At 39.6% G+C, this 18572-nt stretch overlaps 1 protein-coding gene across 2 annotated transcripts in view; it reads right to left on the bottom strand.

The window, feature by feature from the left end:
* Positions 1-1351: 1351 nt before the first annotated feature.
* The window catches only part of Sptlc3 (serine palmitoyltransferase long chain base subunit 3), a 126990-nt gene continuing 109769 nt past the window's right edge, over positions 1352-18572 (bottom strand). The window contains exons 11-13 of one of the 2 annotated variants that reach the window (XM_021156537.2): positions 12108-12243; positions 6764-6893; positions 1352-2359 (exon numbers count right to left, since the gene is read on the bottom strand). In XM_021156537.2, coding sequence (XP_021012196.1) covers positions 2213-2359; positions 6764-6893; positions 12108-12243 — 413 coding nt within the window. In that variant the 3' untranslated portion in view covers positions 1352-2212. The remainder of the gene's footprint in view (positions 2360-6763; positions 6894-12107; positions 12244-18572) is intronic. The other variant, XM_021156536.2, reaches the window with a different exon arrangement.

Here is an 18572-nt window from a genome sequence, read left to right as displayed (position 1 = left end):
AAATAACTTCTTTGTGGTGAATTGAATTTGAGTTCCTCTATGCAAGTAATAAGCATGGGCATTCTTGCCCAGGAAGATACCTGTCCATCTTGTGGCTTAAAATCTTAGAGCAGGCTTGGCACTGTAGGGGGAGATCACAGACAGACTGGAGAAGAAGGGGCTGCTTACTGCTTGGTGGAGCTTGGGTGCAAGCTCCTTCTGCCATCTTTACCTCCCATCTCCTGTTTTGAACTCCAGGTAATCAGCATTTTCTATAGATGATTTACTAAGAACAACATCATTGGATACACATATTAAAAAGAAAAAGACCTACATATCTTACTATCTTTATGCATCTATATGACATGCATTTTCTCTGCAGAAGTAATGCTGCACCAGTGTACTTGGAAGGATTGGAGTCCAGTTCCCAGATCAGTCTTCAGATGGGCAGCTAGCTGTGTGTATACTACCCATTTCTTTTTCTCCTTCACCACTGCATTCCTTTAGCTTCTCACCATTTGTGAGGCACTTTGTAACTGGAAACTGCTTTTAAAAAATATTTATTTTTATTATATTTTAACTATGTGTATGTGTTTAAGTCTGAGTGTAGGGGTTTTGGTCATGTGAGTTCTGGTGCTCACAGATTCCAGAGCCATCAGATAGCCCAGGGCTGGAGTTACAGGTGGTTCTGAACAATCCAACCTGAGTGCTGGAAACAAAACTCAGGTTCTCTCTGAAGGAGCAGCAAATGCTCTCTCAACTGCTGAGTCATCTCCACAGCCCCACAGGATTCACTAAAAACACTGTATTCCATCAGTGGGCTATACTTTTTTAAACGCTTCACACAGTGATCACTTTCTTCTTGAATGGTCTTTGAGCATCAGTGTTGGCCTGTCCAGCACTGGTTGTTGCAGGTTGAATTTCTGTCTCCCTGCACAGCTTGAAAGCTTGGGCCCATCTGTGTCACACAGAGCCAAACCTCTTTTGAAGTGATTTGTTTACAGTGTCATTTGATGGAGTGGAATGTTCTGTAACTCATTCGAACTGTTACAGAAGCTTGGCTAAAAGGTCACCACTGCTCTTTGGAGTTTCCAAGTCTGGGCACCATCTGGGAGCTTGTTAAAGATAAGGTTTTCCACTGGCTTTTTCCATACCAACTATAACCAATTAGCAGAGGACTAATTTTTCAGAGACGAGTGTGTCGTTTTGTGAGTATGAGGAGGGTGAATCACAGTTACACAAAAGGATGCAATGCCACTTCTCACCAAATCTGAGTAGGTGTGCCAGGGAGGATATGATTAACTGGACCTGAATCTGTATACCCTTAAAAGAGACTTTTAAATACCTTAAACAATGAACCAGTCCATTTTTTAAGTGTAATTTGGGAACGTGTTGTAAGGGAATTCGAGTTTCACTATGTGCTCAGAATTCAAAAGAAAAATGGGAAGATATTCCTTAAAGCAACAAAGGCCAAGCATCCTAAGCTCACTCTGCACTCACCAGCATCATTTGGGTTGGTTTAATTTTATAGTTTTAGTCTAGGTCCAAAACTGGCTTGTGATTGCTTTTCTTCCTCCTCTTTAGAAAACAAGAGCCACGATCTTTCCAGTCCTTAAAGCTTAACAATAAAGTTGTAGCAGGACATCAAGAGTAAAAGGACAGTTTGCTTCAAAGACATCTCTGCTCACCATGGGCCAGTTCTGCATTCTCCCTCAAGCATTAACTGTGTCTTTTGACACCTGTCCTTGGAGAAAGTCCAAATGTGACAAACAGAAGCAATGTCGCCTCTGCCTTTCCTAGAGCTTCCCACGATACATATGAACTGTTACTGGTGGAACAAGGAACACAGATCCTTCTCTGACACTCCTTTTTTCTTATGTGCAGATGGTACCCAGGAAGATTATCAAACTAAAAATCAAAATACTTTCATTTTAGTTGAAGCCCTTGAAAAGACCTGACCCAAAAGCAACTGAAACACAGGGTCACTGCCATTTGCACGCATGTGTGTATTTATAGCAAAGGAGAGGGAAAACTGAAATCTAGAATTATATTCTTTTGCTTTGTAGCAGCAGGCTTGAGACGTTAAATAAATGATTATTTCCCTTTTCCAATTAAGCCTGTTTGGAAAATGAAATTGTCCTCAGAAGGGGTAAAATACAATTATATTACTTTCAAGATAAAGAGGGAGGGAGGTCTTTCTGGCAGTCTTTATGTTCCATTTGGAGTCAGGATCTTAGGCTTCCGGTTCAGAGTGCATCTCTTCAAAGCTTGCTTCATTGTCAAAACCCTCCTTATTGTAGAGTATAGCACGCCCTGACTTCTTGAGTGGGAAATATTTCACGTTCAGGAGATCACCAAGCTTATCAACGACTTCCAAAACCTGCAACAAGAGAAGCCCTTTGTAAGTTAGCTTTCAACTCCCCAGCGGTCCACTTTGCAGAGCCCAGGTTAATGGTGAGCTCTCCAAAGACCCATAGTAATGGTTTTCCAGCAAAAATCCATGGCATTAGGTTTTGGTTTGTAGGTCCTAGAAGAACTTTAATTAACTGGTCTCTGTGGGTACATGTATGTGTAGAGGTGTACCTGCATGTGTGTGCACATGTGTATGATGCCAGAGGACAACCATGGGTGTCAACTTTCAGGAGTCGTCTATCTTGTTTATTGAGACAGGGTCTCTTGCTGCTCTGCAGCTTGCTGGCCAGTATGCTTCAGTAATTCTTCTTTATCTGTCTCCCATGTGCTGGCATTACAAGCACATGTCATTACACTAAGCTTTTTAAAAGTGGGTTCTGGGAACTGAACTCAGGTCCTCATGCTTTCATGTACGTATTTTTATCAATTGAGCTAATCTCCCTTAGCATTTTAGAGAAGTAATGGATGATAATTCTCTCTATCTAATGCTCTAACTCAACATTGTGAGTGTTCTGTTTTAGGAGTGAAACGAGAGGGGCTTAAGACCTCTGACCCATCTAAACCTTTTCTTTATCTTAAGACTTGCATATAACCTCATAGAAGAAAATGATAGAGTTGCAGAATACATTTGAGATTATGCCTTCAAATATAGTAAACCAACAAAGTAGGCTGTTTTTGGGTGCTAATAGCTACCTCTTCAATCCTCCCAAAAACTTACTCCCAACACTCATTTTTAAAATACTCATTTCTACACTTTTAGACTCAAAAAGAATCAAGGCCACACACGTTTCAGTTTTAAATTAAAGTCCTTGCTGAGGTATGGAATAGAGCCATGGGCATCTCTGAGCTGGGTTAGAAGGGAAGACATTCTCTCTCTCTCTCTCTCTCTCTCTCTCTCTCTCTCTCTCTCTCTCTTTCTTTCTTTCTTTCTTTCTTTCTTTCTTTCTTCAAGACAGGTTTTCTCTGTGTAGTCCTGGAATTCACTCTGTAGACCAGGCTGGTCTTGAACTCAGAAATCTGTCTGCCTCTGCCTCCCAAGTGCTGGGATTAAAGGTGTGTGCCACCACTGCCCCATCAGGGAGGACATTCTTAATGCATTGGATTTACACTGGAGGTGATTTTAAGGAAGCAGACGTGTATTCTTCTTGGGTACTACCAAGAAGCCAGTGGCTGGGTATGTGTTTATCATCTTTCTCTCAGAAGAGGAAAGAAAGAGCTGTCGAAGGAGCCAGAAAGGGAAGATGTTACACTAGCCTGTGCCTTTTCTGTTCCCAACCTGATCTCTGAATGATACCTCCCCCCTTTCTCCCTTTTTCTTTGTGTATGTTTTGCACATGTGTGTGTACTCACATGTATACACACACGTCCAAGGCATGCACATGTGTATATGTGCCCGAAGGCCAGGCATAGGCCAGATCAATACTTTCTGTATGGTTCTTCACTTTAATTTTTGAGACAGGGTCTCTCACTGAACCTGAAGGTTATCAATTTAACAAGTTCCTGGGCTCTGCCAAGGTCTGCTCCTCCAGTGCTAGGATTGCAGGCACTCATGTTACCATACCCAGCTTCTTACATGAATGCCTTGAGTCCACACTTGGGTCCTAGTGCTTTCAGACTGACAGTGAGCACTTTGCCAACTCCCCATCTGCCCAGACCTCCGACTGCTTTTGTGTACTATTGTTTATATCTATGAGTGTTCAGGTCCAGTTGCTACTTTAGCCCCCCAGCTGTTGAACAGGTTCAAGTTTTACTCTATGTTATCTTAAACAGTGGCTCAGGGATTTACACTGCCATGCATGTGTGATCTCAGGAGTAACTGTTGAGTTGATGTGGCAGTGCTCCTAGCATGCTAGGTATTTTATAGCAATGAAGAATCTGTCAACGTGAGCCCAATGTCTGGTTACTACAGAGTTAGCTATATTTGAGGTCTTAATGCTGTTTGGACAAGAAGGGGTAAGATATCTTCTCTGCTATCTACTTCATTTCAGTCACCTTTTGAAGCTTACTCCCTGTTCATTTTCACTTTGTAAGTTTTCCTCGTTGCTGTCTTCTTATTTCCTTGTGTAAACAGTACAAGCCTTCTTTCTTCCAGTTTCCTTTCTTCCCCCTCCTCTCTCTTCTTTCCCCATCTCTTTCAACTTCTCCCTCCACTTCTTTCCTTCTCTCCCCTTTTGTCTCTCTCTCTCTCTGGTTTTCTCTCTCTACTCTCCTTCCTCTGTCAGTCTCTCTCTCTCTCTCTCTCTCTCTCTCTCTCTCTCTCTCTCTCTCTCTCTCCTCATTCATCCCCTTTGTCTCTCCTTATTGCCTCCTCTGTCTATCTTTCTCTTGCCTCCTCCCCCATCTCTTTCTCTCTCCTTTCCTCCCCACTTTGTCTCTCTATTAATCAATGTCTCTATTTCTGTTTCTATCTCTTTTTGCCTCTGCCTCTGTCTCTCACTCCTCTCTTATGTACCCTCTGTCTCTCTGTTGCCATCTCCCTGTCTCTCTAGCTGTTTCTCCCCTAGCTCTTTCTCTCTCACCTTTCATTGCCCCTCTTCTGTCTCTGTATTTGTCTCAGTCTCTCCCTTCCCCCACCTGTTTCTCCTTCTCCCCTCCTCCCCACATCTGCATCCATCTCTCTCTCTGTAGTGTGTATGTGTGTAATTCAAGCTCAAAGGATACTTTTCACCCTTTTATTCATTGTGCTTTCCTTTTTGTTCATTGCATTCTCATAAAACCGCCCACTCCAAGGAACACCGAGCTCCCAGTAATTGCTAGTCTAAAAGTTTCTTCTCATCTCTTACCCTATTTGAACTTTCTTATATTTAGGTAACTTTTCCGTCTTTTTTTTTCCTGGAAACTGTTTGATGTTTAGTGTACTATAGTAGCACACATCCTTTCTGGCAGTTTTAGCTCTACCGACGTCCTACCTATTTCCCTCCTGCAATTCCATGTCTCAGGAAGTAGGTGTTCTCCTAGAGTCTGCCTTTCCCCTGACCACTGTTGGTTTTTTTCTCAACAATTAGATCTTTTTTTTAATCTTTGGCTTGAACATGACCACAGTTCAATCAACTCCAGCAGCTCCAGGTTTGCAGTCCTTCCTGAGCTCTAGAACCAGTTTTCACTTTTATTACTAGTCCAGAGTCTTAGTGTCCAGATCTGAGTTTGCTGTATTCCTGCACTCTCAATAAAGATGCTTTGACACATACTCTGCATTTCTTCCCATGTACTGTTTTCCCATCTTTCTGTTCCCCAAGCCTGGAGAGCTAGAGAACTACCCCTGGTGTTCTCTGCTTAGCCCCATCCCCACCCCATTTAATCACTTGTCCAGCCTTGGCAAGTCATGTATTCAGAGTGTGTAGTTGTAGATTCGTCTTTGAATTGTTGTTGTTTCCATTGCCACTGGATGAAAACAACTTGTCAACTCTTATTTAGTTTAGATGGCTCCATTTCATGTCCCTTTCATCGGGTCCTTTCCTCTCTTAACCCTCTTGTCACATTTACTTCACCGTGACTGAGCCTGTTTCTCTAGTGGTCAGAAAGACCCAGTGATGCTTCATAATTGCTATTTAACAGTGCCCATCTGAAAAGTCACTTTCCTTGTGAAGATTCACTACTATAATAATGAGCCTCACTTTTGTGATTCCACAGAGTTCCCTGCTGTCTTCTCATGGTCAACTTATTCTGTCTCGAATTATCATTAGTTTGTTATTAATCTAGCTTGTAAATATTGCCTCATCTTTTTGTTCCAGGTTTTGAATATGATTCATACAGATCATTGTTTATGAAAATGCATTCATATTATGGGATAGTTAAATTCAGACTGACCACGATGGCTTAGTGTCCTGAAAACTTAAAATGAAATAAAATACATTTTAAATGGCTACTTCCTCACTCAAGTGTGATTGATCATTTTTCCTATAAATATTTGTTTAATTTAGCTCATATTTTATTACAGAAGCTTTTGTACCTGCAAAAAAAAAAACCACCAAAAAACAAAAAACAAACCCCCAAACAAACTAACAAACAAACCAGGCTGTAATGCTTAAGGTGCATGTAAGAGGAACTTCACTGTTCAGAGCAGATAAATAGAACATTTGACTACTCAGGCTTTTCTATGAAACCAAAATTCTGACTTTAATCGAGCCTTGAGGAATTGGATTTTCTTTTCTATCTGTTGATTTGGCACGTTGTTGGATATTGCTGACATACCACAGTGGTTTGTTGTTGTTGTTTATTTGTTTTCTGGTTTGTTTGTTTTTTTTTTTTTCAAACATTTAGCAGTGAGTTTTCTTTTCCTAAGCCGCTCTAGAAAGCCCTATGATGCTCAATAAAAGTACTCGCTCAGATCCCAGGGTATCAGACGTGGTCACTCTATTAGATGGATACTCACTGTGTCTAACATCTCCCGAGTATGTGCAGAGGAAATGCTGAACCTGGCCCGACCTTCTGGCAGGGAAGTAGCTGGAAATCCAACAACCACCACTGCGACCTTTTTCTTAAGCAAAAATCTTCCGAAAGCACTTAGGGAAAGAGAGAGAGAGAGAGAAAAAAATGTTAACTGAGGGAAAATGGAATTATCCTGCTGAAAAAAGAATATGGTTAGTTGACTTGTTCTTTTTAAAAATGATATTAAGGAGAGGATGATTAGTCTTTCTCCCACACAACACATCAAGAGAAGGGCAATTACTTGCTGTCCCTCATAGCTGAGTATGTGCTTTTTATGGAACTTGACACAGAGGTTGGATAGCTGTCAGTACAGAGCCTTTGATATTGAGCAGGAAATGGTGGTGTCTGCGAAGCCTGAACTGGCATGCATTCTCTGACCTGCAGAGTCTATGGACTAGAAAGCAAAACAGCTAGTATGATATAATGAAACTGGAAATAATATTTATTAAATGTAAACCTGTATGTTTTTAAAAGTTGAACGGAATTAATTGTGGACATTTCAAGAAGGGATACTTAGTGACTATAATTTGAAGATCAGGATTTGATATTCCTACACCAGAAATAATGATGACACGCTACATCAAATGAAAAGCAAGCATTGGTAAAGATCTCCTCTTATTTCCATTTATTTATTTTTATTTTTTTTATCTGTGAGTGAACATACAGAGGTGTGTACGAGAGGGATAATCTATTGTCTGGCCTCAAGGGATGAGGAGACTGGGGAGATAAGAAAACCTCATGGGTACTTGCAACCTATAGGATGTCAGTCCTCAGACTAACTACAAAGCTCTTGGAGGTACAGAAACCTTTTTAAGTCCCTCCTTCCCTCCATCCTTCTGCTTTCCGTTTATTTCAAAGTTAATTTCAGTAATGATCCCAGAATACTAAACTCCAAGTCTCTAAATCACTCACTCTCCGAAGAGCCGAAGACAGATTTAAAAGGAATATTACACCCCACACCCCACCATGAGTTCTTTTGGGGCTCTGTTGCTCTCTGCAGGAAATCTTAATTGCTGAGTGGCTCTACCCACAAGTGATGTCAAGGTTTCATGGTTTCATGTCTGTTCTTAGCATTAAGTGCTTTCTGGCATACTATGTTAGGCTGGAAGCCGACAGCAACATAGAAACCTCTAGCTTTAGCTAAGGGAAAAAAACAAAAAAACAAAAAACAAAAAAAACCAAAAAAACAAAACTGAACCAGACTGCCATGCATTCATCCACCTTGCTACTTAGTTATCCGTGCTTCGGTTGCCTCGTGCAGAATTCATGTTATCAAATAAAACAGTGGAGAGTACAAAACCTACTGAATACACAATCCTCCTGCCCCACTGGCTTGGGTTAGGCAAGATTTCTCCTTTTGATTTCTACTTAGAAGGCCACAAGGCAGCAAAACTTTCTAGCTGAGAAGGTTTGAAAACAGGGGCTGTTCTTTCTGCCTTCTTGATCACCCTACGGAAGGCTGCCCACAGCGCTGCACAGGATGAGAGCGCAGAATTGTCTGAGAAACAAGGCAAGTGCTTTATTGCTAGACACAAACCACCTGACCCATGATCTCAGGCTAGGTTTTTGGGGCTCCAGGAAGACATTTTCACTGTCTGCACAGGTCCCTTTGTATCAAAGGGAGTGAGTTTTGTCAAAGAATGTTGAAAAATATATATAACTGTTTGTTCATTAGGATAATCTCGGGTCTCCCAGAAACATTTCTGAACTTAACACAGGCTACTTCAGAGAGTATAGATGATTATATTTTATGTAATGAGTCTCTGGATATGTAACCCTCAAAGGAAATCAGAGTTGCCATAGGCTAGAAGTAACCAGTTATAAACCATAATAATAATGGCAACAATGATACTGTTAATAATAATAATAATAATAAACAGTAATAATAACAAGCATTAGCACTGTAGTGGATGCAACATTATAACAACTTATATACCAAAATCTCCCAAGTGGCAATGATAGCGTAGAAAATTATAAACCTTGAACCTCAGGCTAAAAGTAATATACTCCTTAGGTGTATGCTTGGATTTTTTTTTATACCTATTTATTTATTTTGTGTGTATATGTACAGGTATGTGTGTCACGGCATATGTATGTAGGTCAGAGGACAGCTTTTTAGAGTTGTTTTTCTCCTTCCACCCTATGGATTTCAGGAATTGAACTCAGGTCATCAGGCATGGTAGCAAGCGTCTATACTTGCTTAGCCATCTTGCCAGCCTGATTTATATATTTTATGGCTGCAATTATAACGTACTAAATACTGCAGATGATTGTACTGTTGCAATATACTCAAAACTACACCACACCTGAGATTATTTTTTAAACCTCATGTGGGTAGGAGAATATGAAGCATCCTTAAGTTTTAAGAACATCAATGGTTTAAATGTCAAAAAATTTAAAAATTTTCTGTGTACATGTATATGTATGTAGACACGTATGCACGTGGGAGCAGGGGTGGGTTTGGGCTGTCCTTTCCAAGTCTGTTTCACTTTTGTTTTCAATATGTATTTTATTATGAATTTTGGCAACTTTCCCCATTAGTACTGTATTTACATTATTTCCACCTGCACTTCCTGCCCACTCCCTCTAAACTCCATCACCTCCTCTCTCTTTAATTACTATTGTGAGGTAGTTGCTTACTGCACCTAGAGTTCATCAGTTTGGCGGGGCTGATTGGCCAGGGAGTGCCAAGGGTCTCCTGCCTCCGTATCCCTAGAGTTATGAGTACAGCTGTGCCCTCCATGCTTTTACCAGAGTTCGGGGAATCAGGGAGTCATTTTAGCAACTGCTCTGTGTCTCCTCAGCCCCTGGCATCAATGAAACGTGAAAATGAAAACAAGCACACTCACACCGGCTGATACAATTTACTCCCTATTTTGAAAGCCTCTTCACATATAACCTTTCAACAGAAGGAACACATAAGGAGGAAACAAAGCCAGATAGGTGAGCGAATCCTGCAAATACGTCCCTGCAAATAGACAGCATGACTTTCTATGTCACCTGTCCTGGGTTTCCTCAGGGAACATAAATAGGCTTTTTTTTTCTTCTCTCTGTCAAAATGACTGATGCATTTTGGGCTGTCAAAGACAACATTTACGACTGTTTACCCAACGCTCTGTTGCTTTAATGAGATGTAGACTAAAGCTTGAAAGACTGTGTCACAGGTTTCAGAGCTTAGGTCCATGGGCAAAGGAAAATGGCATTGGATTCTTAGGTTCCTGATTACAACCTGGGTGAATCTAAGCAGGTAAGCTAAACCTTCTTAGTCTCATGGTCCCATTTGTAAGCTAGGGTCAAGCACCACATCTATGGTTAGTGTTCAGAAAGGTTAAAAAGCCTTATGTGGAATATAATCAATATGAGTAATGTTAGCTTCTCCTGACGAACAATCATTCGATGCAGGGAACTAGGATCCATGGTCCAATATAGGATAACTACTGCAGAGTAGCAGCCTGTTCAGTACTTTTCTAGGAATTCTGTTTTTTATTAACTACAATAATTATCTTGGGGAGCCATGCAACCATGGCAACTTAACTTTCTTTTCAGTTGAAACTACTACTAATTAGTACAGTGTATAACGGCTGCAATGATGGGATACTTACATTGCATCAAGAGCTGTATTAGGCATAGTACATGTGATTAAAGTTATTTATCACAGAAAATTTAAATAACCCTTACATGAAAAGCATCATTCCAGATGCTGCAGATACCGCTTCTTTTCTTTTTCTTCAGTACTGCAGAGGGGAACCAGGATTTTGTGTGTGTCATGTAACTGTTCCATTACTGAATTCTATCTTCAGTCCTTTATTGTATTTACTCTCAGGAAGGGAGCACTAATCTATCCTATTTCGTCAGGAGGAAACTGGTATTCAGAAGGTTGTTAAGGTTGTTGGCTCACTTGTACAAGATTTCCCAAGAGAGAAGATGAGCCCAAACTGATTCTGAACCTCTTACTTCAACATTAAGAATAACTGTTACATGAAATAGATTGTGTTAGTAAATTTGAAATACATTTGAAATTCAGTCCTGTTAGTACACTATTGGCTGACTGTGCATCACAATGACATATTGTGTATCTCAAAAAACACTTTCATTATGAAGAAATGATAAATGTTTATGGAAAAAGGCACATTTCCTCCGATTTAAATAACATGTAAATATATATGTCTATATATTTATGTGTATATAAACATTATGTGATACCCTATTAATGTGCACAATTTTTATATTTTATGTATCAGCATAAAAACAAACTTAATTAAAACGTGCACTTATTTTTTACTATTAATGAACTCCTCATTGGATTATTCACTCATCCAACTTGTTAAGATTCTAATTCTGCTCTCCATCTTCCTGCTCTTACTCTGTTTCCATTCATTGTGAACTTAAACACGTTTATATTGAATGCCTTCTTTTGAGCTAATAATGAAATATTAGGTAGACATGCTCTAAGTTTGAAACCTTCCTTCTAGAGCATGCTATTTACCCAGTCTTTTTTTCTTTTTGAATATGTGCATGTGTTCTTTTGTGCCCTCAAAAATTAGAAGGTAGAGTCAGATTAGATTAGTGGCTGTGTAGAATCTCCATTGTCATTCCTCCCCTGCCATTGCACTGAGCAGGTTGGTGTTGTATTCGGTCTCCTTGGACACTCTGGGTATTGTTTCTTTGACATACATTTGTGAACAAAGGGCTGACTGATGCTGATGGTGTGGCCTACTAAAAACTCATTCATATGTGTGTTTCAAGTGCTTGATATTTTGTTGTGGCAAAAATCACACAAGAATATATTTAGAAGAATGAGCCTTTTGAGAATTTATGATTCACTTCTACTCAGGATGAGTTCTCAATAGGCTAGGTTCTAAAGTCATATATATATATATATATATATATATAATTTTAAAAATCTGTTCAGGTAGATAAATGGTGGGTCAAACAGAAAGCTCCAATACTGGGGTTATGTGTTAGAGGGACAGTCTTGTGTCAGAAGGAGGCTCAAGATCATTTATCTTAAAATTCAGATAAACCATTTCCCCAAATTTCTAGAGCTTGAAAATGGTGTAGAGAGGTGGGCCTTAGCACCAGTCTCCTTTTCTTAAAGGTACATGGAAAACTTCCTAAAGATGCTGGCAGATGGCTTCTGAGAAGTTATGTGTCTGAGGTCAGAACTCAAGCACCTCACCAAGCACGCAATCTAGTTCATGCACAGGAAAACCTCCTGGTATGAAACATGCTATTTCTGTCCTGACACAGTGGACACTGGCAGATTCTGAGGGTTGGTGGATACTCACGACACTTTAGCGGGCATGTAGAGGAGCACAGGGATCACTGGAGAGAAGTCATTGCCATAGATGATGAATCCCATCTCTCTCAGTCGCCGTCGGAAGTATTTTATGTTTTCGTTAAGTTGCTGTATTCTCTCCATACCTGAAAGGACACAGACACAAAACCCTTCAGTTGCCATCAGGAAGTAAAGGTTAGATCAACCTGGCAAATTCCACTTCACCTCGCCCCTTGGTGGGCTTGCTTATTAGCTAAGAGTTGGAAATAGGGTGATCAGACAGAAGTACTGTGTTGTGCCTAGGAGACAATATGGGAGAAGGGTGTGTTAAGTGATGTAGGACTAGTGGGAGCAAGCACCTTTTGTGTATAGACTCTATGTCAAGTGTTTTAATCATTAACTCAGGAGAAGGGAGTGTAATAAGAAATGTACACACACACACACACACACACAATCAGTTGTTGGTAACATTCTTTATCCAAATTGAACCAGCCCATTACATTCATAGACTAAGCCTCTAATCAATGGGAAATTTATCTAATCTCAATTTAAAGAAGTAATATGCCACTAAGTAAGGAGGGGGCCAGCTGAGACCAGGTTTGTTTCATAAGCATTTGGTAGTGTTAGAGTAAGGATGGAACAGAAGACTTCTAAGCTTTTCTCAGCCCGAAAATAAACACAACATTGGACTGAATCAGGGCAGGCAAAACATGTATGTCTATGTCAAACATACTGATGCCTTAGTTAAGTTCAAAAAATCCTCTGTCCAAAGCGCCCCAGTCCTATGGTCACATACACAAGATGACAAAAGGAATGAAAGAGAAGAAAGGTACCTCATTAGTGCAGTTGGTAGTGTGCCAGTCTCATAAAGAGAAGAAAAAGTTCTGAAGAAATCTGTTTACATCAGTTCTTCCTTTAGTGGATATAGGTGAACAAACAAGCCAGAATTAGCAGGTGTTTGCTCAATGAGAATGAATGGGATTCAATATTTAAGTACCCTAGAAGTTAACTCAATGTTAGCCTTTGGGAAAAGGTTGCTATTCTGCAGGAATGAGTTACTGTAGTTGTGGCTGTCTCTAGCTGACTTCCACTCTTATTGGTTAGGTGTTCATTTAAATTAGACCTAGGTCATGCACAAGAGTTATTCAACAGTTTGAATATCACTGGTGGGTGTTTGTAACTCTCCAGAGAACAAATGTGAAAACTTCAGAAATTGTGTCAATTGTGGTCATCATGGTTCTTGAAAAGTGGTTGAGCTGTGGAATCTTTGGTTCAGCATCTTTCCTCCAGTAGATGTTGATATTTGAGTGAGCTTGATACATTTCTCCTCTTGTTACATTGACTTGGCCAGTTGGAATACTCTACCCTTCTGATCATTGGCTCAATGATGGAATAAAATTAGGAAATATCAGTCTTTGTCTCAGATCTGCTGAAGAATGGAAAGAATGGGAAGCTAGATCTTTGTCAACTCATCAAGGAACCTGTCAAGAATGTTATTGATGCCGATAAAACCCAAGGCACAGGTAGTGACTATCTTAAGTAAAACACTTGCATCTAGCCATGGGTAAGTTAGGACATCATTTGGACTTTCCGTTATGTGAGCCAGTATGTGTCTGTGAGCAAATGTTCTTAGTGGCAGATGGCCACTACTTTGATCAGGCAGAATACAACAGTCTCAATAAATACTACGAATAGAGTACTGGTGAGCTGGATCAGTGGTTATAGGCACAAGTCTGATGACCTTAGTTTGATCCCCGGATCCCACAAGGTGGCAGGAAAGAAATAACTCCTGAGAGTTGACCTCTGATCTACTGATCTACACACACACACACACACACACACACACACACACACACACACACACACCCCTGCATGTGCATGCACATGTGTGAGCATGCACCTTCATGTCCAAGTGTGCAGAGAGAGAGAGAGAGAGAGAGACAGACAGACAGACAGACAGACAGACAGAAAAAGAGACATAGACACAGAGAGAATTAAATAAATATTGAAAATACAGCAGTACTATCAATGATTTATATATATATATATATATATATATATATATATATATATATATATATATATACACACATATATTTATATTCATCATAGTTATAGGCAGGTACCATATAGTAACTTATCTATTACTGCTTTATTATGACAATATCAAGGTAGGTACTGTAATCTTATATAATATATAAGGGGAAGCAAGCACTTACTTAAATTTATAAAGTTTGTGGCTATTTAAGCTAGAATTTAGCCCAAGAAATTGGGTTCTAGAATTTGGTTTGTTAACCTCTACACTAGTGTTCTGACTACATAATGAATATCTGGTGACCACCTTTTCTAATCTGTAATAAAATTCTAATCTTTACAATAATAATTGATCATAGTTATGCCCATATTTTATAGTAGAGAAAGTGGAGAAGTCAAAGGACTCATGTTGTAAAGGGTTGAACAGACATTGAGGATTAAGAGTCCAAAACCTGATAAAGGGCAGACCTTGTGAAGTCCTTCCACTTTGGTTGTGGGGCCTGAAGGTATAGACACAAGGAGTAAAGTGAACTTGTAGACTGTCCTCCTGAAGTCATTTGTTTATCTAGTCTTCTGGTGTGTTTAATGATAAGATCAGTCATTCCCCAAATACATTAGCTCTTCTTTCACAAATTTTCTTTGATCATTAGTTCTAAAGGGACCTAACATTAATTGCCTAATTGTGTCAACTGTACATGCAAAGGAATGGATATTTTGTCAAATAGAACATGAAGAAGTGAGATGTTAAATGACTCTCATTTGTCCACACTTCTTTTCTGTAATTGTTCCTTATCTAATTCCAGTTTTCAAGGAAGATCCTTTCCAAAGCATTCTAGTTCCTGGTAAGCAGATTATAAGAGGAAAAAAAAAAAACAAAAACAAAATACAAAACCAAAATATCTGTTGCATTTTAGTTCCCTAATCTTGGACATAGATAGGGGGTAGAGATTCCCTAGACCTAAGGAGAGTTCATTTGGATATTGGTCAGGGAATCATGATGTTGTCTGTAATTACAAAGAGATGATAGATACTAATTAAATCAACCATAATTCCTTGCTAGTAGAGTTTAGATGTGAAAAGCTAAAAAGCTAACAGTTGATAGAACATAATTAGAGGAAAGGGGAGAAAAAGTTGTAGCAGAATCCATGAGGTAGAGCGAGTAACTGATTTAGAAAAGTGAGGGCAAACTGTGGAGAACAAAGTTCACTGGTAGCAATGAGAGGAGAAGATTCATAAGCAGAAAAGGATTATGATTGGTGGCAAGGTAGGTGTGAAATCGACAGTCCGATTGGATAGATATGGATATGATATAGATAGATAGATAGATATAGATAGATAGATATAGATAGATATAGATAGGTATAGATGATCCAGGACTCTAATGAACACCATAAAGGAAAGTTAAGTGGTTGTTATCATAGTTTGCACCAGGGAGATTAGAACAAAAATAAGGTAGCCTGGCTCCAATGATGATAGGGCTTGGATCTGAAGTGTGATGAGTTATTAGATAGAGAAGAACAGCCAGTTAGAGAGTTAGAGAAGGCAATGCAAGGGTGCAATGATGGATATCATAGGAAGTTGGGAGAGAACTAGTGAGTTAAGATGAGCCAGAGCAAGGGAAAATTGCCTGAAGAAAAAGAGGAGGGATTTGTGTAGATGGATGAAAGAATCCAACATTTAAATGTTGTGATGAGGGTGAACCTAAAAGGGAGGAGAGAGAGAGACAGAGAGAGACAGAGAGAGAGAGAGACAGAGACAGAGAGAGAGAGGCAGAGAGAGAGAGAGACAGAGAGAGAGAGAGACAGAGAGAGAGAGACAGAGACAGAGAGAGAGAGAGACAGAGAGAGAGAGAGACACACAGAGAGAGAGAGAGAAAGAGAGAGAGAGAGAGAGAATGAGAATGCAGGAGATGAAATAATATTCCTGGGATTTTTCTCAACATGGCAATCACTGATAACAACCTTTACTCTGAGATTCTGGGAAGGCCATTGGATTTTAAGAGACAGGGAGTTGGAGGAATGGTTTACTTTTACGTACATAATCTTTCCCCATACTCACTCATCCTTCAAGAAACAAAAGGAACAACAACAAAACCAAAACCAAAAACTCCTGATTTCTCTGCTCTCCAGTTCTAGATTTATCAATTATGTGAAATCTGAAAATATGCAGGGCCATCTGTATAAATTCTACTGAGTAAACACAGCTTCTTAAGTCATTTTAAAAATAATTGTCTTATCCACAGGCACCCTACCATGCCCATGATCTTAGGATCACTGGTGAGTGGAACACAAAATCTGTTCCAACAGAACTGGAGGTGCCTGGGGACAGCTGGAGCAAGGACACAGGAACCCTGCCCAACCAGTGGCTCAAGTTCCTTCCGGTTGGAGATGGTTTACATTGGTTTTGAACTCAGCCGACAGTCCCACTGTCCCCAGAGGAGGTACCACTTCCAGGCACTCTAACATGTTCAGGATCTTAGGATCTCAGGATTCCAGGACCCCAGGAGCTTTGTCACACCAGGATCTCAGGGTCTCAGAGGAAGCTTGACTGCCATGAACTGACATACCCAGAATCTCAGCATCACAGGATCCCCAAATCACAGGATCACAAAGAAAGCTGGACTCTGAGAAGTTCTGACTCAACTGGGATTACAGGAAGGACAGGCTCCAATCAGATATATCAAGTGCAGGGAGCACTTGAGATAATCAGATGGCAGGAGATAAGCATAAGAACAGAAGCAACAGAAACCAAGATTACTTGGCATCACCAGAACCCAACTCTCCCACCATAGTAAGTCCTGGATACACCATCACACCAGAAAAGCAAGATATGGATCTAAAGTCACTTCTCATGATGATGATGGAGGACAATAAGAAGGACATAAATAATTCCCTTAAAGAAATACATCTAAACAGGAGAAATTATTGAACAAAACCATCCAGAATCTAAAAATGGAAGTAGAAACAATAAAGAAATCACAAAGGGAGACAACTCTGGAAATAGAAAACTTAGGAAAGAAGTCAGGAGCCATAGATGCAAGCATAAAAAACAGAATACAAAAGATAGAAGAGAGAATCTCAGGTGCAGAAGATGCCATAGAAAACATTGATACAACAATCAAAGAAAATGCAAAATGCAAAAGGACACTAACCCAAAACATCCAGGAAATCCAGCACACAATGAGAAGATCAAACCTACGGATAATAGGCATAGACAAGAAGGAAGATTTCCAACTTAAAGGGCCAGTAAATATCTTCAACAAATGTATAGAAGAAAACTTCCCCAACTTAAAGAAAGATATGCCCATGAACATGCAAGAAGTGAACAGAACTCCAAATAGTTTGAACTAGAAAAGAAATTCCTCCCATCACATAGTAATCAAAACACCAAATGCACAAAACAAAGAAAGAATATTAAAAGTAGTAAGGGAAAAAGGTGCAGACCTATCAGAATTACACCTGACTTCTACCCAGAGACTATGAAAGCTAGAAGATTCTGGGAAGATGTCATACAGACCCTAAGAGAGCACAAATGCCAGCCCAGGCTACTACACCCAACAAAACTCTCAATTACCATAGACAGAAAAATCAAGGTATTCCATGACAAAACCAAATTTACCTAATATCTTTCCACAAATCCAGCCCTTCAAAGGATAATAAAGGGAAAACTCCAACAGAAGGAGAGAAACATATGCTCTAGGAAAAGCAAGAAAGTAATCTTTCAACAAATCTACAAGAAGATAGCCACTTGAACAAAATTCCAACTCTAACAACAAAAATAACAGGAAGCAACAATTACTTTTCCTTAATATCTTTTAGTATCAATGGACTCAATTCTCCCCCCAAAAAAGACATAGACCAAGAGACTTGATAGGTAAACAGGACCCAACATTTTGCTGCATACAGGAAAAACCACCTCAGTGACAAAGATAGACATTACCTCAGAGTAAAAGGCTGGAAAACAATTTTCCAAGTAAATGGTCCCAAGAAACAAGCTGGAATAGCCATTCTAATATCAAATAAAATTGACTTTCAACCTAAAGTTATCAAAAAAAAAAAAAAAAAAAAAAAAAGATAAGGAGGACACTAAATACTCACCAAAGGTAAAGTTTACCAAAATGAACTCTCAATTCTGAACATCTATGCTCCAAATGCAAGGGCATCCAGATTCATTAAAGAAACTTTACTAAAGCTCAAAACACACATTGCACTGCACACAATAATAGTGGGAGACTTCAACACCCTACTCTCATCAATGGACAGATCCTGGAAACAGAACCTACACAGAGACCCAGTGAAACTAACAGAAGTTATGAAACAAATGGCTTTAACTGATATCTATAGAATGTTTTATCCTAAAACAAAAGGATATACCTTCTTCTCAGCACCTCATGGTACCTTCTCCAAAATTGACCATATAATTGGTCACAAAACAGGCCCCA

This window comes from Mus caroli, chromosome 2 (genome assembly GCF_900094665.2).
Source record: "Mus caroli chromosome 2, CAROLI_EIJ_v1.1, whole genome shotgun sequence".
NCBI lineage: Eukaryota > Metazoa > Chordata > Mammalia > Rodentia > Muridae > Mus > Mus caroli.
Note: the sequence above shows the minus strand (reverse complement) of the source record. Positions and strands in the feature narration are given on the sequence as shown.